General features: G+C 39.5%; 4 protein-coding genes across 8 annotated transcripts in view; 3 read left to right on the forward strand and 1 right to left on the reverse strand.

Moving 5' to 3' along the window:
- PAPLA1 (Phosphatidic Acid Phospholipase A1) overlaps positions 1–17656 on the reverse strand; it is a 28505-nt gene extending 10849 nt beyond the window's left edge. The window contains exon 1 of the mRNA XM_064679160.1: positions 17293–17656. Within this exon, the coding sequence (XP_064535230.1) occupies positions 17293–17500 (208 nt within the window). The 5' untranslated portion in view covers positions 17501–17656. The remainder of the gene's footprint in view (positions 1–17292) is intronic.
- On the forward strand, positions 611–17157 carry LOC135426155 (putative epidermal cell surface receptor). 5 transcript variants are annotated; one of them, XM_064679157.1, is made up of 9 exons: positions 611–697; positions 9732–11030; positions 11614–11831; positions 11969–12121; positions 12511–12640; positions 15337–15534; positions 15893–16319; positions 16381–16543; positions 16605–17157. In XM_064679157.1, exons 2-9 carry the CDS (start codon positions 9809–9811, stop codon positions 17070–17072), a joined length of 2979 nt encoding a protein of 992 aa, XP_064535227.1. In that variant the 5' UTR covers positions 611–697; positions 9732–9808; the 3' UTR covers positions 17073–17157. The 5 variants fall into 5 exon arrangements, with proteins under 5 accessions (XP_064535227.1, XP_064535229.1, XP_064535228.1 ...); XM_064679158.1 differs by lacking the exon at positions 611–697 and adding an exon at positions 4159–4760; XM_064679155.1 differs by lacking the exon at positions 611–697 and adding an exon at positions 4159–4751.
- Positions 17657–18859: 1203 nt separating the features above from the next.
- On the forward strand, positions 18860–20692 carry LOC135426129 (trans-1,2-dihydrobenzene-1,2-diol dehydrogenase). The gene is made up of 4 exons (XM_064679125.1): positions 18860–19128; positions 19196–19487; positions 19545–19791; positions 20334–20692. Exons 1-4 carry the CDS (start codon positions 18915–18917, stop codon positions 20592–20594), a joined length of 1014 nt encoding a protein of 337 aa, XP_064535195.1. The 5' UTR covers positions 18860–18914; the 3' UTR covers positions 20595–20692.
- Positions 20693–23516: 2824 nt separating this feature from the next.
- LOC135426151 (trans-1,2-dihydrobenzene-1,2-diol dehydrogenase) lies at positions 23517–24840 on the forward strand. The gene is made up of 3 exons (XM_064679150.1): positions 23517–23956; positions 24025–24401; positions 24483–24840. The coding sequence occupies exons 1-3, from the start codon at positions 23518–23520 to the stop codon at positions 24750–24752; spliced, it is 1086 nt and encodes a 361-aa protein (XP_064535220.1). The 5' UTR covers position 23517; the 3' UTR covers positions 24753–24840.
- Positions 24841–25656: the final 816 nt, after the last annotated feature.

Consider the following 25656-nt stretch of genomic DNA (forward strand, 5'->3'; position numbering starts at 1 on the left):
TAAATGGAATCAGGGAATTCTTAAACGTCTTTAATTATAAGAGTTTTGGAAAATTTGGGTTGCGAAAATATGAATAAGCAGAGTTTAGCACAGTTCACAGCACATTCCATATGCCTGCTCATATCATCATAAAAAAAGTATTCATGCCCATGGTCGAATGTAGCGCAAACAGTCGCAGGCACAAAACAAAAGACTTAGACAACGAACTCAGGTAGCAGCAAACTGAATGCTTTTTTTTTTGAGGACTTAGGGCATAGTTGATACCTCAGTCATACCTCTTGCTGGGGTAATTCCAGCAAATACCAATTATGCGAGGGCTGACTAGCCACCCCATCCCAAAGCCAAGTACACGCCCAGGTGAAGTCTCACTTAGCGGCGTTGTGACGCATTTGAGGCACTGGCTGGTAATTCCAATGTAGATTCTTATGCCTTACCTGAATAATCTTATCAATAATATGTCAACGGGGTGCGCTGTGTTTGCGCCGTGGAAACGCATTGTTTCTATGTCCGTTTGCAACCAATTGTTAAATATTTAAACAATTTATGAGCTAAACACAATTTTAAGCACAACTACAACTTAAGTTCGACTTGATGAACTGCGACTACAAAAGGGCGTGTAATTAGGGAACTTCGTTTTAGTAGCGCGCCGCTCGTTAGCCCGTTAATAATCATCCGAGTATCAAGTTTGATCGCCCACGTAAGGATATTGACAGCTATTAAGTATTTTATACTAAATAATCGCGACTTGCACAGACTCTCACCAGTACCAAAAGTGTAAATCGTTTATTGGGTCTCGAACGCAACAAGTTAGTAAATTTTTATCGATTAGCACTTTGAACGGGCAACAACAACAGCAACAACAAAAAAAGGGAACTTGTCTTTATAAGTGTGTTTTCAATCAAATATATCGATCAACGCAAATTTAGCGTTAATCAAATATATTATACGACGAACCGATTGCCAAATATTTAACTTCAATCAGTGTATATGTATATGGCTGTACATTTTACTTGCCACAAAAAGAAACAAAATATTGTGTAAATAAAAAAATACAACTCAATAAAATAACAACAAAATTAATTGCAAAATCATAACGAAATCGCGAAATGAAGAAAATTGCGTGAGCCGCATAAATTCTCAACGTAAAATGTGCAATAAATAAATTTACTGAAAGTGGGCGCAAAATAAAAAATTGTACATTTACATAAAGTAAAAATAATAAATGAATTATAGAGCGTGAAATTTAAAAAAATAAATGAAATTAAATGCGTTATATAAGTTTGAATCATTTAAATGGACTGGGTAAGCGGTTCCAGTTGTAGTCGGATTCATTCAAAATTCCATCTTTGGAAATGAACGTCCTTTTAACGAATTTATTTATTTATATTTATATATATCATTATAAATGACAACATTCTTACAGTTAACTAGAAAACTACTATTACATTTACCCAGACTTAAAATAAATTTCTTGTTCGACTAGAAAAGACTCATGTGGACTCTTTTACATGTTTGTTTAAAAAAAAGGGCTAATGCTATAATTAAAATTTCAACGAACCACAAACTCTAAATCCGCAACCGTCTTGTGAGCCACTTTTTTGGAAACTCCGGCGAACGCACGTAGGTCATAACGCGTACACGAATTTACGTGGAAAAAAATTAAGGCAACAACAACAACGGCTAATATTTTGTCCAAAAAGAAGATGAGACGGAGACATATTTTGTTGTTGTCGTAAAAGCGACAACATCATTTAAAAACCTCGCGAAAAAAGGCTAAACAAAAACAACAATAAAATACAAGAAGAGCCGCCAAAACACACTTGCAGAAGACTGAATACCCTTTCAGGCATGTTTACCTAGGCAGCCAAAATGTTCGGCGGACAAGGGTTCAGATCGCGTAACCATTTTCCACATCTATGTATGAAACTTTTCTATGTTTCTGAAACTTTAACTTTCCCTTTGAACAAGAACAATCAAAATTTACTTTTACTTAGAAGTGAAAGATGTTAAAACTGCAAGTGGTACCGTGATTGCCTGCATAACTTAAATTACCCGCTCGCATCTGTGCTTAAACAAAAAAAATAATTCTGTCTTCCATCTTCTAGGGGAACGATCTCTAAACTTCGTGCTCATTGTGTCGCCGCTTAACGTACCGAGTTACTCAAGCAATTGGTTGAGACATCCATGTAGTTGACAAAAAGAAAACAAATCAAAAGAACAATTTTAATTCGTATTCGACCATTAATGCTGAATTTGAACCGGCGAATTCGACTCCAAAGCCACGCAGGCTAATGGCGTCACGTTTGCGAAATCATTCGAAAGTGTGGAAAATTTGTGGAAAATAATTGTGTGCGTAATTTGGTTTATCACTCGATAGGGATCTAACTCGTTTAAAAAGATCTTTGAAAAGTTTAATGAACGCTTGTATATTTTTCGGCCTAGGGCTTAAGACCACGACACTTAAAGGCCTTAAATGAAAATGTTTCTGAGCTCGATGTGAATTAAAATCATTTTCAAATACCAATGAGGTATTTTTTTATATTTTATAAATTTAACTGGCTATAGTTGGGATAATTTTTCTACGGGTGTTGAAGAAAAAACTTCCCGCAGGCAACCCCGGGAAATACCAAGTAGTATAACTTATATTCTGTAATTCCCCCTACATGTTGTGATAATGTGATAATTTTCATTGCTAGTATATGCAAGAATAAAAACAATGTTCTGCTGCCTTCTTTGCTTGAAACAGCACGACAAAATGTCTCGTGAAATTCAAAAGAATAAAAATACTTAGCGTATAGTATTTCTCGTTTGTTGTTGCTGTTCATTTCGCAAACGCTTTAGTTTTAAGTGCAACATTGAAAGAACCTTGAGACGCCAACACAATGAACAAGCCTCAAAGCGATTTTATAGTAAAGAAATTTAGCAACAAAGAAAGCCAAGTTCCAGTATTATTATTTAATTTATTTTTTTGGGCATCAGGTCCAGTAAAACTAGAAACAATTAGTCATAGGACTTCGATTGTTCGTTGCGTACGTCGAACAGTTCCGCATGTATTTATTAAGTTTAAGTACGTTTTTATTGATAGGCAAATCGATCGCAGCCGGCTTCACAGCGGGCATGTTTATGAGTTTTACGAGGCAGACAGAGCCACGATATTAAATTCGTTACACGCTCCATTTTCAACGCTGGGTATTCGAACTTCCTCCTACAAAGTGTGACAGACCTCAGTTTGCCTTGCACATTGTAGTTACTTTTTTTTGGCATGTATTTTAATGGCTTTAGATGAGTATTATTTTTATTTTTATTGTTTTGTTTAATTTTTTTTCATTTAATGACAGCAGCCAATAAAAAGGTCAACGTGCAAAGAACTCTGTCACAGAAACCATAAATAAAAGTACTTTAGTTTGAGCTAGAGACAATGAATGTAATTAGTTTATCTATACAGAACTGTTTTGAATATTTGTAGTGCCCGTATACAAACATAAGTTATATAGAAAAAGTACTTTGAGGATATTAAGGGATTGTTATACTATATATATTGATATGTTATGGCCATTCGAATGCAGCTATTTGTGTAAATTGTTGTTGATAACTAGATGTATTCTATAAATACTGTACAGATTGTACATTTGTTTATAAGAAAAAGAACAGTCACAGGTAGAAGAGTTGTAAAAGTGAAAATGGGAATTTGGTTTTATCTTTGCCAATGCTGTTGAGAAGTTAAACGTTAGTTTAAACCAATTGAGTATTAATTCTGAAAACTAGTTAAGGATCTTTGTTGGACATCAAAGGGTGTTCTTAATTTCAAAAACAGTGTGATGGGTATCTAGATAGTCAATCAACCTCCAATAGAAATTTTTCTTGATTGTTTTAGTTTGAAAAAAACACTAACACTACATTAGCAACATACTACACATATACACATGGCGCCTAGTCAAGTTTGGGGGCCAGCACGTTGCCACTTTATCAGCAACACGCTCTTCAGATTCCAACTAAACAGAGCGAAAAAGACTGAACGCTGCTGCAGCTGCTGTCGGCATCGACGTCGGCGTCGACAGCGCTGATCGAGCGGAGTTGAGTTAAGCTGAGTCGAGCTGAAACTGAACACTGAGCGTGGTGGTGCTGTGTGGTGCTGAGTTGGTTTGGTTTGTTCGCTGATCGCCGTTTCTGTGTTGTCTGCTTTCAGTTTCATTTGAGACGTCGTCGCGGCCGCAAGTGTTGAAAACAGCTCGAAAATATCAACAACAACAAAAACAACAACAACAACACGCAACGTGTGTGTCTCAACTAAATAGCATAAAACAACAAGACACGAAAAATATCAACAAAATAAAAACGGGTTAATCAATATACGAGTACAACAAACGCAACATCACGTTGAATTTTGAGTTTTTTCTGTGATCTTTGTTTTTCGTCTGCCTGCACTCAAGACTGCATAAAGTGCAAGTGGTTGATTTTTATTATTATTATTTTTGCTTTGCATAAGCGAGGTAATTCATGAACAATGCAAAGAAGTGCGCAAAATGCATAAATAAAGTGCAATCGTTTTACATATTGAACAAATTCAATAATATACACAGCTCGCCTGCTAAACAAGTTCGTTGCCTAAGTCATTTGTTTGCCAGACGCCCGCCAGTTCCAACTATCCATACTTTCAAAAAATTTAATTATTTATAATACTCGCAATTTATTGCTAATATATGCAATTTTGACCGTCCAGCTCGCCACGTCAACAAGAAGTCGCATAAAAGGCAAGTGAGGTACAAAAAAAAAAAATCAAGAAACAAAGCAAATAATCAAAACAGAGACTTTTCAAGAATTTTGTGCTCGAAATGCCAAATGTCACAAAATATAAATAAGTAAACGTACATAAATCACAAACGATCTAACACAGATATTAAACAACATTAAGTTAACAAAACAAAGCATTTACAAAAATAACTGCGATTTCAATGTCAAGAAAAATCAACAATAAAACAGCAGCTGCTTGGCTGTGCGCGTGGGTTCCTCTAAAGGGTTCGAACGTCGTCTAAGCTACAACTGACACAAATTGAGTGAATTTTTAATATGGCAATTGCAATTTTTGTTGTTTGCATTTCTAAAATAAACACAGCTTGCGAGCAACTAACAAGCGGTAACTAGGCGTGTAAAGCTATCACAAATTGGTATACCCTTATCTGGCTGCTTCTAATGAGAGTCTATATGTGCCTCGAAGTTGTGATAGGCTAATTTTAAGATTTGGTTAAAATTGAATTATGAGCCGTGTACAATCTTTAAAAATATATTACCAGTGACCAGTTTTTTTTTTTGCCTAACTTGAATGTAAACAAGCATTATTGCCCCTAGGGTTAGGGTATATAAAAGACAAATAAAAAGTGTGCAAAAACGCAATTTGAATTTATAATTTTTGCAATTATTTTCATTAATTTGTCGAGCAGTAAAAAAGCCAGGCAAGTGATATAAAAATCATAGCGCATATCTCGCAAATCTTTACGCGCTATGTGAATTACATTGCGTCTCCTCTGGCCCCACCGCACCACCCGCAATCGCCCACCAAGCCACAGGGAAATCGAATAATTGCGCGTTTCTAATTTGTTTATAGAATTTAGAAAAAAAAAAAATATCAGCTGCCGCTGCTGATTTATGAACTGACGCAGCCAGTTTTTTTTTTTTAATTTGCTGTTCGCTGTTGTCTTTCTTTAATTAAAAAATAAATTGCCTATAAATAATAATAAACAAATTACCGCCTGAGCTCACACTTCAGTATCAAATCGGATCTGTTCAGTTCAGTTACGTTCACTCGCAGAATTAAAAGTCTCACGTCAGCTGCAATCGAAAAGTGAAATATTGGGTTCTCTCTGATTGATGTCAGAGTTAAGATCTTGATGATGTTGCCCATGTTGTTGATTAAAATAAGCACGTCTCATTTGAGCGATGGAATGAATTGAAGGCTTTGCGGTCTCTTAGTGATGGCACGTAAATACTTTTTCGGCGACTTAGATCCAACCGATAGTTTTGATAAATATATATTTAGTTCTGGTAATCGTATTTTGAACAATATATGTTTAACGTTATATTGACGGACAACGAAATTATTATGTCTTATCAATAGAACTTTTTTAAAAATATTTTAAATTTATATTTCAGACTAAATATATATCATATCACACAAGGATCGCTTAGCTATTCGAGGAATATTCCAAAACATTAAAAAAAATAAAACAAGAAAATTGTGGCAATAATATTATATGAAACTAAAGATATCTAACTAGCAGGCTATTTATAATAACGTAATAATAGAAAAAATATGTATTGAAATCTGTTCATACAGTACGATAAAGTATAATTCTCAAGGCGGGCCTTAAGATCCACACCGCATGTTATTCAGTAAATAGGATATCAGTCGGAAATTCTCTCTCAGCCTTGTATAAAAGCGTCCTTTAAAAAGTTGATAAGTTGTATATAAGCTGATAGTTGTTATAATATTTTTTGTACGCGTAGTTTTGATTATAAGTGCCAACATGAGCTGCGTGACAGGCGATTAGCAATGTTAGCAACTGATTTCACGCTTAAGAGAACAGAAGGACTGAACCCAAAACGACCTTTACATTGTATATACTTAGATAAAGATGTATACATATACACAAAAGTACTGACCTAACAAAGAAAATATATATTTATATATATATATATATGTCAATTAAAAGTGGAACTGCATTTAATCATGGCTATATATATCCCATAAATATAAAAAATATTACCAGGCGATGGTCGGGTCATAAAAATAATGTTTTAAATGCAAATTATTTGTGTAATGCCAAATTTAGAAATTTACAAATATAGCTATGGAATTTATTTATATTTTTTTGAAGTGATTTTTTTATTTTTTTTAATTCAACAATTTTTCAATTTAAATGAAACAAACATTTTGTCTTTACGTGGGTTCAGATTCTCGACTCAGTGCTCTGTTGACAAAACAAACAAATAAAAAGCTGAACTTTGATTAAAGCACAAAATTTCATACATAAAAATTGAAAATTACTGCTGAATTTGAACCAGCGACTTTCCGACGCTCAGACCCCTGAGCCAAGCAAGCTCATGAAGTCACGTAAACAAAGCTCACCTAGCCATAAAATTTGTTTCTGATAACTTTAATAAGAACGTTGACCCCCATTTTCCCCACTTGGTGGGAAAATTTTCTAAAATCCCGTCTTAGACCCAAGAGAAAGATTCTTTAAAAATTACAGCTTCCCATTAAATCAATGCTTTAAAATACCTATAAACGTTTTAGCATCTCCTGATATTTCTTAACTTTGTGGAAAGATTTCAGTGCCGCATTTTACTACAATCCGAAACGTGCTTTCATGGCTTAAAAAGCTTCAATAAGAGACTTTTGAAATTGATTTATGAATGAAAGCAGCGCATATTCGATAAAGTCGATATGCGTTTTATTGACAATCGAACGTGTCATTTGTTGCATGTTCGCATTTATTGTCAATTGAAAGCGGAACTGCATTTAATCTAGGCTTCGTTTAAAGGAATGTATGGGAGAGTTTGTGTCATGGCAACAACAACGCCCAAATTCTGCCTCTAGCGACCTCTCTTCTATCAACGAACCGGCTTCACAAAATGCGCATTGACCTTGCAACGCCTGAAAAATTTACAAATCAATTTTCGAATTAAGAAATAAAAACGCGTCGAGCGCAGCTGCCAAAAAAAAATAAGAAAACACTCAAAAAACGAACACAGAATATTTTAACTTAACTTTGTTTATTTACGGATATACAAAAAAAAAAAACGCGCAACGTTTCAGTTTTTAGGAGTTTTAATATAACGTGGATTTCTTTATAATATACACATCTATTTTTTTTTTTTGTCTTTTTTTGCTTATAACTAATGACAACAGTTAGGATGAGTTGAACACGTTGTTGCACAAATCACGAGTCACACGAGAAACACAGAAAAGAGCCAAGAAATCAATCATTCAAATTGATTTGTTGCTAATTTATTATTCAAACAAGACGCTCTTCAACTCGAAACCAATAAACGCAAAATGCATTCATCAGCAAAAAAAAAAAAGTTTAAGTAAATAAAAAGCAATACATTATGTGGCATATATATATTTATATAAATGTATGTCTGACTGTGTTGTTAGCATGACGCGCAATCCAAGTGCTAATTGCATTTAGTTAATTAAATGTTAAAAGTTGATCAAATTGAGCGCAACAGCATTGGACATTGCGAAGACATATTCACAACATTTCGGGACTGCACGAGTGGAAAATACCCTTTAACGAGATATAAAGCAGGGAAAATTATATAAAATTTACCTATTAAAATTTCATTTTCATATTAGGATACATCAATTGAAATTTCTCTTGAAAGTTTGGATGTGAAGCACTATCATTGATTTCATTGAATAGTTGTAGTACTTGGTATTACATTTCTGGGTTCTTTCAGCCTGTTAAATACATTTCGACTGCTTTATTCTACCCTTCCTTTAGCCACTTTTAATGGATACAAGCGCATTAACACGCCAGCTTTAATCGAGCATAGGCATCAGCTTTACTTAGTTATTATTGTTTTTGTTTTTTAGTGATAGCTTTATGGGGCCTAAAAACATGTCTTCATAAAGTAGTTGTCAAATGTTGTTGCTGCATTGTGCGTCTCACGCTTTAATCATTTGCTAATGTCGACGGCTCAAGCGCCGCCTGCTCTTCGTTTTCCCCAGCTGCAGCAGGTTTCGATTAAAAAAACTTCAGAAAACAAAATAAAACAAAAACCTTGACCATATCGTGGATTTGTTTGTTCGTTTTTTTTCTTTTCTCACAGTCCATTTATACATTTTTCTAATGCGCTACTCAATTTGTTGACGGGGTTTTTGGTTTCTTTAGCTGCTGTTTGGTTTTTTTTCTTTTTTTTGCAAAGAGAAACATTTCTCCAGCTTGAAAATTGCGTTTACACAGCATTTAATTTGTATTTTTTGTTGTCGTAGCATTGTTAATGTATTTAGGCTCGTTCGCTTTTTATGTTTTACATTGACTCATGTTCATGAACATGACTTTTGGAAAATATTTCGCTTGCCGTTTATCATGTTTCAAACTGAAAAGTGCGTGGTAAGCGGATTTTTATAAATTTGCCCCCACATAACAAGCTTTTAATATCAGCAGCAAAGCCAAATAATAAAATGATAGACTGTTAAATACCACACATTAGTTGGCGAGTGGATTGTGGGGAGAAAAGAATTTTGAGCTCATATTCCCTCTACCTCCTCTTCTCTCACTTTATCACACTCTCTCTCTCCCTCTCTCTCTCACTCTCTCTCTCACTCTCTCCCTTTCTCTCTCTCTCACTTTTACTCTCTCTCTCTCACTTTCTCTCCCTCTCCCGCTCTCTCTTTAATTAGAACCAGCGAAAAATAACTAAAATACCTTCCCGAAGAAGTTAACTGCAAGTCGAATCTGTTTTTTGTTTTTTTTGACTATTATCGATAATTGAATTGAAAATGATTTTAATAATAGGATAATTGTAAGCGCATTTCACTTTTTCGCATTCCGAAAATGTCGAAACTATGAAAACAACGGTAATTTAACACAATTATTATTAATAATATATAATAATGGCGCATAATTGCGTCAATCTAAAGAGCGTCAATCAATGGAGACCCGCTTTTGGTAGCTTTCAAAAATGCTTGATTTATGACAATTGTTGTTGTTAATTGTTGTTTGCAGATTTTTGGATGCTGATTGAGCAGAGCGAGGTGCTAAACAGAAGACTAAACTAAATATTCCCAACACATTCCGCTTCAATGATACTGCGAACGAGTAGTCTGTGCCTGCTGGGACTGCTGCTGCTAATGCTGCTGCAGGCCCAAGTGGAGGGCAAGGATGAGGACTACGGCGGAGATGGCGGGGACAGTGCAAGTGGCGGCGGCAGTGATGATATTTACGAGCCAGCGCAGCAGGATAGCGAAGTCGAGGCGGAAATGCAGCAGCACCGAAACAGCATAGAGGCCGATGAGAGTTCTCTGTCTGCCCAATCGGTCAACGCGATGCTGTCCTTGGGGCAGCAATCCACCACAGACAAAGTGCCGGTGGCTGGCACAGAGACGCCAGTGCCCACAGCTGCTGCGGCAGCATCTACGGAGTACGATGAGAATACAGCGGCTGAGGTCATAGAGGATGCGCCCACACAGAAGCAAGAGACGAAAGTCGAGAAACCTGCCAAGCATTCACAGGAATATTACTACGATGAGATGCAGGATGAGGAGCAGCGGCACGACGAACTGCCTGAGCAGGAAGAGAAATCCACAGCCACAACCACCACAGTGCCCGATTATGTGCGCAAGGCCAAGGCGGAAAGATATCCGCAGCCCGAAAGCGACTATGCTGAAGAGGATATGATGGTGGAGCAGCAAACGCAGCCGGTTAGCGCGCCCAAGGAGCAGGAAGAGCAGGAGACCAACTATCATGACGAGCCTGCACAGCCCCAGGCGCACATACAGCAGCTGCCCATGCGCCACAAAGCCAAGCCCTTCAAGCCCAGCTCCGATGAATACTACTATGACGAGCAGTCGGACAGTGTCGAGCATCGCATCACAACCATAATACCGAGCACGACAACAACAACTGCAACGGACGCACCTCTGCCAGTGTTGCAGGCGCGTTTCGGTGGTTTCGCCGGTTTTGGTGGTTGGCCCGCTCCAACGCCCAGCGCCGTGCCAAGTGCCAGTACTCCTCCAGTCGTTACCACAAGTTCAACCTCAACCACAACCTCAACCACAACAACAACGACAACGACAACACCTGCGCCACGTAAGCAATCGAAGCATATACACCTGGCCAAGCCGGAACTGTTGCCCGCCGATCAGCTGCGCAACTACATCAAGGATGTGTACATTCGCATGCCATTGGCGGTTATTGTGGATCCGTCGGCAGCATCGCTGGACCAGGCCAAGCGGCTGTACATTGATGCGCTACAGGACAAGAACATTAATATTAAAATTGTTCTTGTCACGCTGAATGCGTCTGGTAAGTAGCTTAAAAACTATCGATAGTTTTGGGTATCGATAGTCACTTTAACGGTATTGAAATAAGCTAATTAAAGCTTACTGAGAGTAAATATCGATAAATACGCTAAGTATAAAAAGAAGGGTTAATAAAACGTTTGCTATAGATTTAACTGTCGATAGTTGTAAAAAAAGTGTTCAATTGATTGAAAGGTATCGATAGTTTCTGGTATCGATAGTTACATTAACAATATTGAAATAGGCAAATTAAATCTTATTCGGAAGTAAATAGCGAGAAATACGCTAAGTATAAAGAAAAGGGTTAATAAAACTTTTGCTATAGCTGTAACTTTCGACAATTGTAATAATGGTATATTTACGATGGAAGTTATTTAAATTGTACTTTCTTTGGGTAAAGACAGGATAGACTAACGGCATTGTGGAAGTAAATGCTTTTTAGAAAAATGTGTGGCGTATAAATACTATTGAAAATAGGATTAAAAACGAGGCTACCAAGGAATATTTGGATGTTAATGCATAGAATTTCTCCAAGAGCTTTATCTATATCCCCAGTAATAATTTGTAATCAAAAATATACTTTTCAGGTGTACCTTCCGCATTCAGTTTCAACAATACGCGTGAGTTCATTGCCGGCTTGAACAGCACGAAAGAACACGAGGGCGGCAATGCGTTTGTGGGCGTGTTACATGCCGCAGAACTTGTGCCCTACGACAGCGCCATATTTATCTCAACGGCTGCCATACCGCCGCACACGGAAATGGTCCAGGATGCGGCCATAACGCTACTTAAGAAGCGAATACGCGTGAGTAAATAACTAGAGCATAAAGGGTTTACAAAAGTGAGTTAAATAAAACTCACTGAAAGCTCTCAATTCAATTCACTTTACACGAAAGCTGGCAAGTGTGACCAATTGTGATTTGCATCATTTTCTCTTTGCAGTTGTTTATGCTGTGGTACGGTGAGCGCTCCGCCACCGAGAACGAAACCGAAGAGGCTGTGGGCGGCATACTGGGCGAGGTGGCCATACGCTCTGGCGGCGAAATCATTCACATTGTGAGCACAGAGCATGGACAGCACATAGCGGGTAACACGGTAAGAGCACAACAAGATAGTATTCGTAATTAGTGTAATTAAAAGCCTCGTGGAGCTCCGGCTCCAGCTGCCAGCCTGCTGCTGAGTATTGAAATTGAAAGTGGCGACAACAACAACAGCAGCAGCACCAGCAGCAGAAAACAAGTGTTGCCCAAGCGGCCAACTGAGACGCAAATCGCAGCTTGGATTACCTTTCAGGCAGGTGCTCAAGAGCACGACGCGACTTGTTGTTGTATAGCTGTTTGTTGTTGATGATGTTGCATCTTTGTGCAAAACTAGGTTATGGAAAGAAAAGTGAAGGGCAAATTTGTTTATAGAAAGGAAACTACACATTCCAAAGCAACTACAACAAAAAATAGTTAAACCACTTCTCAAATCTCTAATTGCAGCTAACGCTCGTTTCGGACGCGTATCGGGGTTCGCAGGAGATGGAGCTGCCGGTGGATACGACGCTGTCCAGTTTGCATGTGCGCATCGATGCCAACATGCGACGTGCCACACTTGCAACGCCCAATGGTGGTTAGTTCAACCGTTAACCCACACATCACAAAGTTGCTATTTCACTCTTTTAGTACTAACCAATTAGTCGGAGTTGAAGAAACAGCAGAAAAGCAGGGTTGTACTTCATACTAGTAGTGTTGTATAAATTCAGCGTGTACGGGTTCAACAATAAGGGATCTTCAATTTAGTGGCACATGCTCGTAATACGTATGGCCGCGCTTAGGCTAGCTTCGATTTAAGTTGTTTTGTAGCTAACTATACTATATATGTTAATTTAACTCATTCACGTTCTCTTTCTATCTCTAACTACAGCCAGTGTTGTAAAATGTCTCAAGAGTCAACTGTACTTATTTATATGTGCTTAGCTTTAAGTTCTACATTAACAAACCGCCTGACGTTTCATTTTTATGTATATAGCCAAAAACTAAACCCCAAATATAACTCCTCCACGCTTTCTTCTAACCAAAACGCTAGCCTAATGCTAAATACTTAACCTTAACTTGTAGTACAAAAATTTGTCTTTAAATATACCTACAGATGCAGATATATGTTTATGTTTTACACATTAAAATAATAAATGTTTAGCTTTAGGGGCATACAATAAAATCAAATACAAATACTGCGTTCAGAAGACACACAAATAGTTACGCAAATAACTAAAAAAAAAATTTTCGGCGTACTTTACACTTTAGCTTCCAAACAAATCCCAGCACAACTTTAACTATATCTTGCACTTGTTGTTCTTTGTTTATGTTTTGTCCTAAGCGTAAGTATACCAAATATCCGTACCCTTTATGTATATTGCACTTTTTTTCACCTGGTTAACTCAACTTTCAGTTATACCGCACAAATTGTAAATGTTTTCTAACAACAAGTTATATTTATACTTATAAGTAATTGCTAACAGACTGGTCTCGAATACAATAGCCCGACTGTGGCATTAATCACACAGCAACGTCTATGTCCACGTAGTAGGGAGCAAAGTTCACACTCTCCCGACATAGATTACACAATTGCAGGCCAGACAAAAAGCAATTATGACTCAAAAATTGTCGAACGGTCTATCTCAGCACAGATTCCATTGTGAATGACGGCTTATCGCAATATATTTTTCACATTTATTTAAAAAAGAAATCACCAGAATAAACGAAAAGCTCTCTTTAGCATATTAAAGCTCACAAGCCACTTACTTCAACTAAAGGAATTTTATCAAGCAAACGTGGTTATAAAATACTATATTCGAAAATCGATATATATCGATTTGAAGGAAACTAGATTAGTAATCGATAATTTTAAAAAATAATGAGATAGCCAGAGATAGACAGAAAAATTAAAAAATTATATGAAACGCATTTATAAGCTATTTCCTTAACTTGAGCTCAGTTTTATTCAATTTTACCTCAATGCAGATTTCGAAACACAAAAAAGAATAGCCTAAATATTATATTTAAAGAAAGAGCCGTCATCCATATTCAACGACTTTTTAAAGGTTAAAAAACGTATACAAAATGTTGGGAAGAACATATATATACATCAATTTAAATGAATAATATACTCGGACCGTGTCATTGTGAGCTTTTTTCGTAAATGTGATATATAACTTGGGCAACTGGTAAAAGCATCATCAAATCGAGCTGCTCCTCCTATACTCTTTAACATTGCTTTTATTATTGTTGTCCATGAAGCCAATATGCCTCACACTTTATCAAATATTTGCACTGTTTACTTATTATAAATACGCAGTTATCAAAGAGCTTGCGGAAGTTGTTGCGTTCTCTGTGTGAGAGAGAGATAGAGAGAGAGAAGCCGATAAAAGCCCGCACTCCCACTCACATAACACACACACGCACACACACACACACACAACACTGCTACCGCTTTTTTTGTACAAATCAATTGAAGTTGCGTGTGTTTTGCCAGGCGCAACATTACAAATGTTATAGCCCGCACTTTGTATAAATGTGAACAAATTTACGATTTCGAAAAACAAAACTATTTAACACCGAAAATTGGCAAATTTTTGTTTAAATTGTTGTCAAAATGTGGCAATAGTATTAATTATATATACAAATACATACACATTAGTTGGTCGGCCAGCATGCATTTGGCCACTGCCATGGCCAAGTTCAAAAGTGGCCTGACCAAAATCGAATGAGACTGTTGTTGATGATGTACACGAATAGAAATTTATATTATGCCGCTGGTCATGTCAAATGGCAAGTGGGCTTCGTGGCAACATTAAACTCTGCTTGACCACCACTTTAGCGTTGTACAGTTTTTTAACAAATTTGTTTAATTTCACAATGAGCAACAATCGTTTTTGTGTTAAATGTTTTGAGAAGTGTTTTCCTTTCACAATACTACAACAATAACAGCAACAGTAACACCAACAACAGAGCAGCTGCTGCATAACATACACAAAACAAGCGCAGAGTTGCCAACGCGCAAACTGTTGGTTATATGTTTATGGTTTAATAATTGAAGCTAATGATAATAGCTTGCACTAATTTCTGCAGATCATAGTGCAACTATGTGCAACCGTTATTGGAGTTTCGCACTTGGTTTATTGTTGATCAATCATTTTATTACGTACACAACGTGCTGCTAGCAGTCTGGCAACGCTAAACGCAAACAGCTGTGTACGCTGGCATAGTGAATGGCAAAATACACCTGTTAACTTGTTTATGTGTGTATTTTATATCATTTTCGCATAGACATCAATTTAAAGAAATTGGTCAAATTCAAGTCAACCAACGACACCCGAAATGTCAGCACCGACGAACTGGACGCCTACATACCGCTCAACAAGCTGCGTAAAGCGGCAATCCTCAAGCTGCAACTGACGCCGGAATCGCCCAACGCCACATTCAATGTATTTATACGCGCCGAACGCAAAGCTGATGTTTTTCTGGGTGAGTGTTAAATATTTATGTACTTTTGTTGTTTGTCTCAGCAAAACGAATCAATTAAAAGTTGTGAAAAGGAACTTGGCGATCGCGCTTGACGCATACAACTGAACAGAAAATAATTATAATTAAGATGCGTTGTTTGTGGCACACGAAAACAAGACAAGCTAACCGGTGCTCTATGCTGGCGATAACGAGGCCTGCCTTTCTGATAACCGTGTCAACCTTGAGCGTCATCGCAGCGAAATGATTGTTGACGCCATCCATCCCAGAGCACACACAAAAGAACTGTTGGCATTAGCGACAACAACAAGCACGTGTTCGTTATGAAGCTAACAATTCCTGTTTTCGTTGTCAATTGTAGGAGATATCATAAAAAGGATCGATAGCTACTACTCGCATGGACGGACTGAACGCCCGTTGGCTTCGCTGGCTCGCCTCGCCAAGCTCAAGTTTCCCGAGTCGCAGGAAAAGTTGGAGAGCGAATCGGAGTCGCCCAAAAGCGAAGTGGAAACCTTCTCGGAAACAGAACTGGTGCAGCCAACGACGAGCCTCAATCAAACCCAATTTGCCGCCGCCACGGGTGAGCCGCAGCGAGCCAGTCTGAATGCTATGCTGCTGCAGCGCTGCGGCACCAAAATAGAACTCAGCACACAATCGAGGCTCTTGGTCAATGCCGGTCAAGTCTCCACGCTGCTCTTCGAGGTGACAAATATGCGGGCAGAGCGCGTCTATCAGACCGTCCAGGTGACGGACGAGCGCCGCTATCTCGTGCAGCTCAGCCCAACGGGGTGAGTCCGCAAGCAAATTGCTGCTGCCCAAATTTGTATTCAAACTCTTCACTGTTTGCAGCTTCTATTTGCGTGCACGGGAAACAAGCACCGTGCGTCTGACCGTGCTGGTGCCGGCTGGCACAGCGTCGGGCACCACCGATAGAATCACTTTTACCAGCTATGGAAGCGAGACGGCTACTTTGGCGGTTAGCCTTAAAGTCGTGTCCAGCATTGATGCACAGGTTCGTATTGCAAACTTATAATCTCCTTCCCAATACACTGATAACATGCTGATCCGTTTAGGATACGTCGGGACCAAATCTTTCCTGGGAGTTTGGTAATCGCTGCGATTATGTGGCCAGCGATGAACAGAGCTGTGGCGATCGTTTCTGGACACTGGACGTCACCGCACAGGACTGGCAGTCGGGCATGCTGCGTCTGCAGACGACGCCAGCGGAGGGTCTATTCTATCGCAACTACTACACAGCGGGCACAACGGAGCCACTGAAAGCCACCTACATGGCATCATGCTGCGAGCCGAAGGTGGCCATAACGGCCTACGATGCCGCAGGCAATCAGCGCAGCGTTAACATTGACGTTCGGGACGTGGTGTTGACCGAGGCAGCTATAGCTGCCATTTGTCTGGGCGCCATTCTGCTGCTGCTGCTGATTGTGCTCCTGATTTGGAGTATTGTCTGGTGCTGCAAGCGGCGCAAGGTGTCGCTGGAGCTGCCCACCTATCGCTCGCACTCGACGCGCAGCATGGAATAGATTAGGAATTGTTTTTGCCAAAAATACAACTATAAAGACGAACTTTAAGAATTGCCCAATAAAAATACCAGAAAACTGTTAACGCTTATCAGCCAAAAGAAAAAGCAACAAGTGACAATTTACAACTGAACTGCGGCCCACTCGCTACTCTATTTCTCTTTCTCTGTCTCTGTCGCTCCCTCTAATTCAATCTCTGCTCTCTCGTGGCTGACACACTTACCGCGATTGAGAATGCCAGCGATGAGGGCGGACGTGGGCTGCGGTGGCGGTGCATGCACCACAGGCGGGGCGGCTGGTAGCAGGACCGGCTTGTTAGGAAAGTCATCAAAGGTGAGTCCCGTCACGGAGGCGCTGAGTAGCGGATTTTTAACAACTCGATTTGCATTGTTGTTAACGCGCGACACGTCACCTTTGGAGCGTTCGGACATGTTAACAATCGCGTTTCAGCACAGCGTAGCGTTCAGACCAGCCGTGTAGCGATGTGCAATGCGAATTGCTGCACAGCAAAGATGCTTTTTGGTCGCACAGATGGCAGAATATTTAAGAAAACAAGGCAGTCAAAAATTTACTTGCAACGCGCACAGTATCAATGCCAGGGCTGCTTTAATTCAGTCAGATCGTTAAGTAAGTGTAGCCATGGATGCCCACTTTCGTCAAGTTCGGCGCAACGCTTACATGGGAATGACAAGCTTGCAATGGCGCTTTTTTCAAATTGCGTTATTTATTGCTAACTTGAGCTCGGCAAAAATCAAGTTTTGTAAAATAAAATAACAAACATTATTTACCCAAACCGAAATGATAGAATGGCATGACAACAAATTATATTTTCTTTTAATAATAGTGTTTAACAATGTTTATGTATATGTGTATTGTCACTTCTGTTATGCTACTGTTAAAGCAAACTGTTGACTGTTGTCGATGTGTCGCACTACAGAACACAGCGGAAAGTTTTTAGTTATAAAAATAGTTCTAACGCTGTGAGTGTGTGGTAAGCTATCGTAAACATGCTGCAATTATTTTAAGGTATAATTGTCAGTAGAAAAAGCATGTTAATATATATGTATGTACATACATATATTTGTAAAACTAGCCGGTATAGTAAATTAAAGAATTTAAACTATTTTAGGCGAAAACATATCTAAATGCACCTTAGAAATAAATAATACGATTACGGCTGCACCTGTTGCATTTGTAAACAAAAATGTATATTAAAAGCTCGCCTGCTGCACACAGTTTTTAATGTTAATCCACATAGTATATACATATGTATTTAATACGTCTCCACTAACAGAATAATAATTGTGGACATCTGCACACATGTATGTATATATATAAGGGAAAATACTAATTAATGTGATAAGAGAACAAATCTCACGAATTGGCCATAAATTAGCCACTTATATTGTCATAAAAAGTCCAATGATATTAATTTAATAACATTGTGAAATCCCAACATTTCGATCAAGCATAAGCAACGAGAGATTGGCTTGTGGTATTTAAATTGTTTTTTTGTTTGTTTATTTTATAAAATAGATCCTCGATTAACTTTTTTATGATATTTTATTTTAGAACTACGACCAAAAGGCAGAGTGTATAAAAACTTGGAGTTGTTCAAGAAAGGGTTTTATACCCTCTGCAAAGGGCATCAAGATAAATATTGAAGTGCAGACCATCGAACCTTATCGGAAAGTTTCTCTGTCCCTTTCGCTCTGTACGTTTTCTTGCCTTGTCCCACTGCTGATAGCACGACCCAGATGTGTTACCGGCACCAACGTTTTCATATTTAACTAACAACACGTCCCGCCATCAACTCATTCACAGGGCATTATCGAAACGTAGAACATGTCGTCGGGCAAACTCATCCGCTGGGGCATCGCGTCCGCTGGCAAAATTAGCGAGGACTTCGTTATTGCATTGAGCACGCTGCCGGCCACCGATCACAAGGTGGTCGCTGTGGCAGCACGCGCCCAAGATCGGGCCGCAGAGTTTGCCAAGAAGCACGAGATACCCAATGCCTATGGCAGCTACGAGGAGCTGGCGAAGAGCAAAGATGTGGGTAAGTGTCCTGCCTGCCTGACATTTGCCAAGTGGGCCCTATTCTTCACCGACTCCTCCTCATACAGATGTGGTCTATATCGGCGTGCTAAATCCGCAGCACTATGAGGTTTCCTTGCTGATGCTGAACCATGGCAAGCATGTGCTCTGCGAGAAGCCGCTGGCAATGAACAAGAAACAGGTGGAGGGCATACTGGCTGCCGCCAAGGCAAATAAACGTTTCTTCATGGAGGCCGTCTGGTCACGCTTCTTTCCCTCCTATGAACATGTGCGCCAGCTCATCCAGACTGGCGCCCTAGGCGAGATCAAAGAAGTGGAGGTCAACTTTGGTTTTCCCCTGTCCAATGTCGATCGGCTGCAGTAAGTCTTAGCTGGGCGATTCGCAGCTAGCCACAAAATCTAATCTGTTTCTTGCAGAAAACGGGAGTTGGGCGGCGGAGTCGTCTACGATCTGGGCATTTATACTATCCAAGTATCGCAGTGGGCATTCCAGGAGCCACCGCTGAAAATCGAATCAACCGGCCAGACCAATGCCGAGGGCGTGGATGATGATGTCAGCGCCACGCTCACCTACAGCGGCGGACGTACTGCACGCATGCGAGTCTCTGGCAAGGAGCAATTGGATAATAAGGCCGTCATCAAGGGCACCAAAGGACAAGTAACGGTATGTCAATAACGTCCAATATGATTCAGCACATTCGCAGGCAAAATATTGTTGATAAACGTTCACGTTGCCGGCATGTGCTCAAAGTCGAGTGTTTTCGTGACGACACAAAATCTATTTCAAGAACCCGAACTTATCAGCAGAGCTTTACCAGGGCTGCCAACCCAAAAGAATTGGTCGGGGGTTCGAGTCCGTCAAGCTGTCTTATATATTTTCAAAATTAATTACATATTTCGTTTTTAATTTATAATTTCCTATTCTAGAGATGATATTCCAAGCAATACACGATCCGAGCTGAATTTCATTTCTATCCAAAATTCCTCAAAATCTATTCATTTTTCCATGCAACTCTCTATTGGAATTTGGTTCAGCTATGTTGTAGGCGACCGGGCAACCGAACCAGGTTTGCTTCCAGTGAAAATAAATGTTCATTCCGGACTCGAACCGGCTTGCTCCACAGCAAACCTATTCGATTCTCCTTACCTTAATCTGCATATCATAAGTTCCATTCGATTTAAGTCTCAAATATTTTCGCATTTCAGTTGATTGACTTTTGGTCGCCTAACAAACTGATTGACATCGATGGCAAGGAGAAGGAGTGGCTGCCGCCCAAGGGCAAGTACGCGACCAACTATGGCAACTCGGAGGGCATGCGCTACGAGGCGGAGGCAGTGCGTCAATCCATACTCGCTGGCGAGGTGGAGAACAAGAATGTCACATATGCGGACAGCTTGCTGTTTGCCCAGATCGAGGACACGATTAGGAAACAGATCGGTGTGCTAAATAAATATGATGAGGAATAGAGCGAATTTGCAAACATATAATATACAAATGTATTAATAACTGGAAAAAACGATTTTAACTTTTTATGTACGCAATTATAATCTATACTCTATCTAAATTTATTTAAAAGCCTTATCTAATCTTCATGGGAAGTTTGCAGTTTGTACAATCAGCATTTGGGTTGCACAATCGCAAATTTTAGCTACAAGTTGGTTTTTGCCGGGAAATCGTGATTTTGTTCAGGTCAAGCTATAGTAAATCAATTGTCAGTTTAATCACAGTTTATGTATTCGCAATCTATATTCTTTGTTACATAGATTTATACATATATACTACCATGACCCTCGTCTAATATTACGCTTCTTCCATTATCGTGGAAATCAAAGCCAGATCATTGTTGTTCAGTTCCCTAAATGACCAAGTTCTTAGATAAAAATGTTTGGTTTGTAGCTATTGTAATTATTATATTGTAACTATTTCTATAGTACTAGCGGGTATAACCCGGCCTTGCCCGTGGCACGTATGTTATAAAATCAATGTTTTCAAAAAGCTTTGAAAATGATTTTGAAACTGATCGGACGGGAATCAAACAAACTTAAAATTCACAAAAAAAAACTTTGAAATGCATTTTCCACCGAAGGAGTTTAGATTTTGCGAAAAATGTGAAACACGTCTCAAATGATTTTTCTTATAGATCTTTGGAAATAAATTTGAACACAAAACGTCATCCACCAAATCTTTGACCTCCATTTCCACCAAGGAGGAACGTATTTTTCGAAAAGTCTGAAACACCCCTTAAATGAATTTGAACAAAGATCTTTGAAAATAAGTTTAAGGCCGATCGGATGGTAAACAAAAAACTTTCATACAACCGTTTTCCGCCAATTTACCACTATTACGGGTGGAATTTCCCAAATCGCTGAAATACGTATTTATTAAGTTCTTATGTAGAGTTTTGAAAATAAGTTTGAAGCAAAAGGAGGAATGCATTTTCCAAAAAGTGCGAAACACCCCTCAAATAAATTTGAACAAAGACCTTTGAAAATAAATTTGAGGCCGATCGGATGGTAAACAAAAAAGTTACACACAAACGTTTTTCGCGATTTTTCCACACTTGCGGGTAGAATTTCCCGAAACCCCGTCTTAACGTGCACCTACATCACATAAGGTAGCTACAGTGAAAATTTCAGCTTCCTAGCTCTTACGGTTTGGGCTGTGCGTTGATCACCAATCAATCAGTCAGTCAGTCAGTCAGTCAGTCAGTCAGTCAGTCAGTCAGGACAAACAGTTTTATATATAGAGATAACGAGAAGAAATTTTGTTCATATTACAAATAAAATAGTTTTCGTTTGACGGCTCTAAACCACTTAGTTAGTATGAGTTAGGATCATGAAAATTGATACCTGTTCTACAGGTATATACAAGAGTTTGTCTTGGCTGGTTGAACGACTGAACGGTGTCAACTCACCGAAGCTTAGAAATTTACTGAAACTTCCTTTTGGAATAATTTCACCTGCAAATTGGGAAAAACTGTGGTCAGAACTTCATAAGAAAGAAAGCTATATAATTATGTTTTGCAAACTTTACGTCGTGAGCTTCTTTGGCTCCGGTGTCTGAGCGTCGAACTGGGAAGTGGGAGCTCGGCGGTTCAATCCCAATAGCGCTTATCAATTTTTAATTTTTGTATTTACCCATTGAAAACCGGCAAAGATGGGTATATTCAAGTTTAAACAAATGGATGAAACAGGCAGAAAGAGGCGTGTCAATTAAGCCATGTCCTCTGTCTATATGAAAGCTATGTTTTCTCATATATCTTACGCAAAACATGTTTCTCATATTTTGTCGATATAACTTAAAGAGCTAGACACACTTATTTTTGAATTTTTAAATTTTTGATACCTCCCGCTTCACCGCAAAATTGAGAAACCACATTTATAGGGTTTTGGAGGCCTTGACCCAAGTTCATCAAGATGGGGCAATAAACACGGAAGAGATTAATGAAAGCAATTCCCATGGCTTTTGACTATTAGAAAAAGGATTGCGTCTTTATATTGCCGATTTATGTATGTTTTTAGATCTTGAGCTTTGGAGATGACAGTTCCACGCGGAACTCCGAGAATTTTATATTCGGAGAGTGCTGACTCTTACTTGTGTTATTTAAAATTTATACTTGGAAGCAAAGTCGGTTTGGATCTGATTTCGGTAAAGCATTATTTGCTGACTTTACCAACTATAGCACGGCCACAAAAGGACGGCTACAGGACGATTAAAAATCTCCCTTGTTGCCCTTATGTTTGGTTTCCTAACAACCTTTAATGTACGTTTACATAAAGTTATTTTGAGCTGTTTAGATGGGCGACTTTTAATCCCTTCTAAAAAAAGGGGCGGGTCTTCGAACTGATATGTATTTGCAAGACAGGTGACCAGAGTTATAGAAGACGAAAGGGTTTTCTTCACTTTAAAATACAAATATAAAATACTCGAAGTAATGGAAAATTATTTAAATGTTTTTGTCATCAAAGCTGTAAGCAGTTACAAAAAAGAAAATATAAGGATGTGTAAAACTAATGTAATGTAATAATTATTAAAAAACTTACTTTTAGTATTAGCTACTTTCAAGGCATTATATTATCAATACCCTACCCATGCCGAGCATTTAAACAGCTCTGACTAAATATGTTAATAAAGCGAAATTCAATTTTCAGAGGCTTACCTTACTTTACTTTTAGTATACGGACCCAGATGACATTATGCCCAAGGTTTTCGATCAACAAATTAACCTGACGCTGAATAAAATGGAACGCAACTTGGGCTGATAGTCGATACGTATTATAGAAAGCTCTGCCCGTGTTACTTTGTTATCAGTTGGGAGCGTAATGAAATATGCAGTGAATGCAGATGCCAGGGCCTGATAAGAGGCGCACTTGGCGCACCGAGCGCCGGATGCGCTCCGACAGTTGCGCCAACAATTGCGAGTCGACAGCACAGAATTGCACAGATCACAGAATGCAGAGCCAAAATCTGAACTGGGGCATCGCAGCAGCTGGACGCATCACCCAAGACTTTGTCACGGCGCTGGGCACCATCGAGAACTCCCGGCACGTGGTGCAGGCCGTCGCGGATGTGGAGGGCGCTCGTGCCCAGGAATTTGCGCAGCGCAATCAAATAGCCCGACACTATGATGGCTTCGAGGATCTCTCCCTGGACCGGGATGTCGATGTGGTATATGTGGGCACGCTGAATCCCTTCCACTATGCCGTGGTGCGGCTCATGCTGTCGCGGGGCAAGCATGTGCTCTGCGAGACGCCCCTGTGCCTGGGCCTGCCACAGGCTCGGGAGCTCTACGCCTTGGCCGAGCAGCGTGGCCTGTTTCTCATGGAAGGTGAGTGGGTGAGGGCGGGGAAGGATTGCAATTGGTAATGCAATTGGATTGCATTGGATTGCTTGCAGGCATGTGGAGTCGCTTCTTTCCGAGCTACGATCGCCTGCGTGAGCTGCTGCTCAGCAGTTGCATTGGCGAGGTGAAGTTGATCAGGCTGCAGCACGGCTTCCGCTTGGCCAACGTGGAGCGCATCGCCAGCCGCTCGCTGGGCGGCTCGATCACCCTGGACATTGGCATCTACGCCCTGCAGCTGGGCCAGTTTGTCTTTGGCACGGCGCCCGTGAGGATCATCCCCAGCGGCACTCAGCTGAATGCCGAACGCGTCGATGTGCAAACCGAATTGATTCTAGACTACGGAGAAAACCGTCGACTGATGGCACTCATTACGGGTCTGGAGAATCTGGGCAACGATGCGATAATCGTGGGCACGAAGGGCGAGATTAAGGTGAGCTTATCGCATCGCATTGTCAACCTATTGCACCCGAACCCGGAGCTTATCAGCTAATCAGCAATTTTCATTCTTAAGCTCTCCAACTATTGGTGTTGCACTCAGCTGACACAATCCAACAATCCGCCGGAGTCCTGGCCACTGCCCAGCGCCAAGTTTGATTTCCACTATACCAACTCCTGTGGCCTGCGCTACGAAGCGGAGGAGGTCCGCAAATGCATTGAGAAACGCCTCCTGGAGAGCCCCAAGTACACGCATGCTGCCAGCTTGGAGCTGATTGCTTTAACCGATCAGATACGCCGACAAATTGGCGTCAGCTACGACGATGTGCTCGGCAGGGAGGTGTAGAGAGATTAAGTATAGTCTATTGTTTTATATAGTCATAGAACAATTCCTGTTAACCAACAACAAATTATATACAACAATTATATATGTATGTGACTCTCTTTTTTCGTTGATCTTTAACAAGTCTCAAGCTTATATTGAATACAAAATATTTATATTTATTTATTTATTCTTGTTGCCGGGCCAAATTTTTCTTTGTTATTCTGAGCCCGGCTTGTTTCCACTGTAGACAGTGATTCGGTAAATTCCACTCGCATGTGTGGAAAAATCGCGAAAAAACGTTTGTATGAAACTTTTTTGTTTACCATCCGATCTCAATTCCAAAGATCTTTGTTCAAATTCATTTGGGAGGTGCCTCACACTTTTCAAAAAATGTATATCTCCAGGGTGGAAATGGGGGTCAAAGATTTGGTGAGTGACGTTCATTTCCAACGATCTATATGAAATATCATTTGAGACGTCTTTTACATTTTTCGCAAAATCAAAGCTAGGCTTTAAGTTTTTTACGATTTGCTTCAAACTTATTTTCAAAGCTCAACATAAGAACTTAATGAATACGTGTTGCAGCGATTTGGGAAATTTCACCCGCAACAGTGGAAAATTGGCGGAATCGGCTTAAAACTAATTATCAAAGATCTTTGAGAGAATTTATTTTAAACGTACCACGGGCACCACCCTCTATTATCCTATATGGACATAGGTCAAATTTTCCCAGCCCCATAACTCGGTCAAATCTCATCCGATTTCCACGATGTGTGTTCCACATTCATATTTTTTAGCTATTTAACAGATATAAGAATATTAAATGCATAATATATAATTAATATTCCACAGCTAATGACGTCAAGACGTGAAGATAAAAAATTAATGAAAAAAAATATAAGTGTTTATATTTTGTATTCAATAT

This window comes from Drosophila montana, unplaced genomic scaffold, assembly GCF_035044405.1.
Source record: "Drosophila montana isolate Dmon_TW-CO22-7 unplaced genomic scaffold, ASM3504440v1 contig_1964_1, whole genome shotgun sequence".
Lineage (NCBI taxonomy): Eukaryota > Metazoa > Arthropoda > Insecta > Diptera > Drosophilidae > Drosophila > Drosophila montana.

What these genes read in the sequence shown, in the direction of transcription:
- LOC135426155 (XM_064679157.1), top strand. Translation starts at nt 9,809, where the DNA reads ATGATACTGCGAACGAGTAGTCTGTGCCTGCTGGGACTGCTGCTGCTA. An exon ending in CAAAGCTGATGTTTTTCTGG is followed by an intron (nt 15,535 to 15,892) that starts GTGAGTGTTAAA and finishes TGTCAATTGTAG; the next exon opens with GAGATATCATAAAAAGGATC. An exon ending in TGTCCAGCATTGATGCACAG is followed by an intron (nt 16,544 to 16,604) that starts GTTCGTATTGCA and finishes TGATCCGTTTAG; the next exon opens with GATACGTCGGGACCAAATCT.
- LOC135426129 (XM_064679125.1), top strand. Translation starts at nt 18,915, where the DNA reads ATGTCGTCGGGCAAACTCATCCGCTGGGGCATCGCGTCCGCTGGCAAA. An exon ending in TCCAATGTCGATCGGCTGCA is followed by an intron (nt 19,488 to 19,544) that starts GTAAGTCTTAGC and finishes TGTTTCTTGCAG; the next exon opens with AAAACGGGAGTTGGGCGGCG. An exon ending in GCACCAAAGGACAAGTAACG is followed by an intron (nt 19,792 to 20,333) that starts GTATGTCAATAA and finishes TTCGCATTTCAG; the next exon opens with TTGATTGACTTTTGGTCGCC.
- LOC135426151 (XM_064679150.1), top strand. Translation starts at nt 23,518, where the DNA reads ATGCGCTCCGACAGTTGCGCCAACAATTGCGAGTCGACAGCACAGAAT. An exon ending in TGGCCTGTTTCTCATGGAAG is followed by an intron (nt 23,957 to 24,024) that starts GTGAGTGGGTGA and finishes GATTGCTTGCAG; the next exon opens with GCATGTGGAGTCGCTTCTTT. An exon ending in GCACGAAGGGCGAGATTAAG is followed by an intron (nt 24,402 to 24,482) that starts GTGAGCTTATCG and finishes TTCATTCTTAAG; the next exon opens with CTCTCCAACTATTGGTGTTG.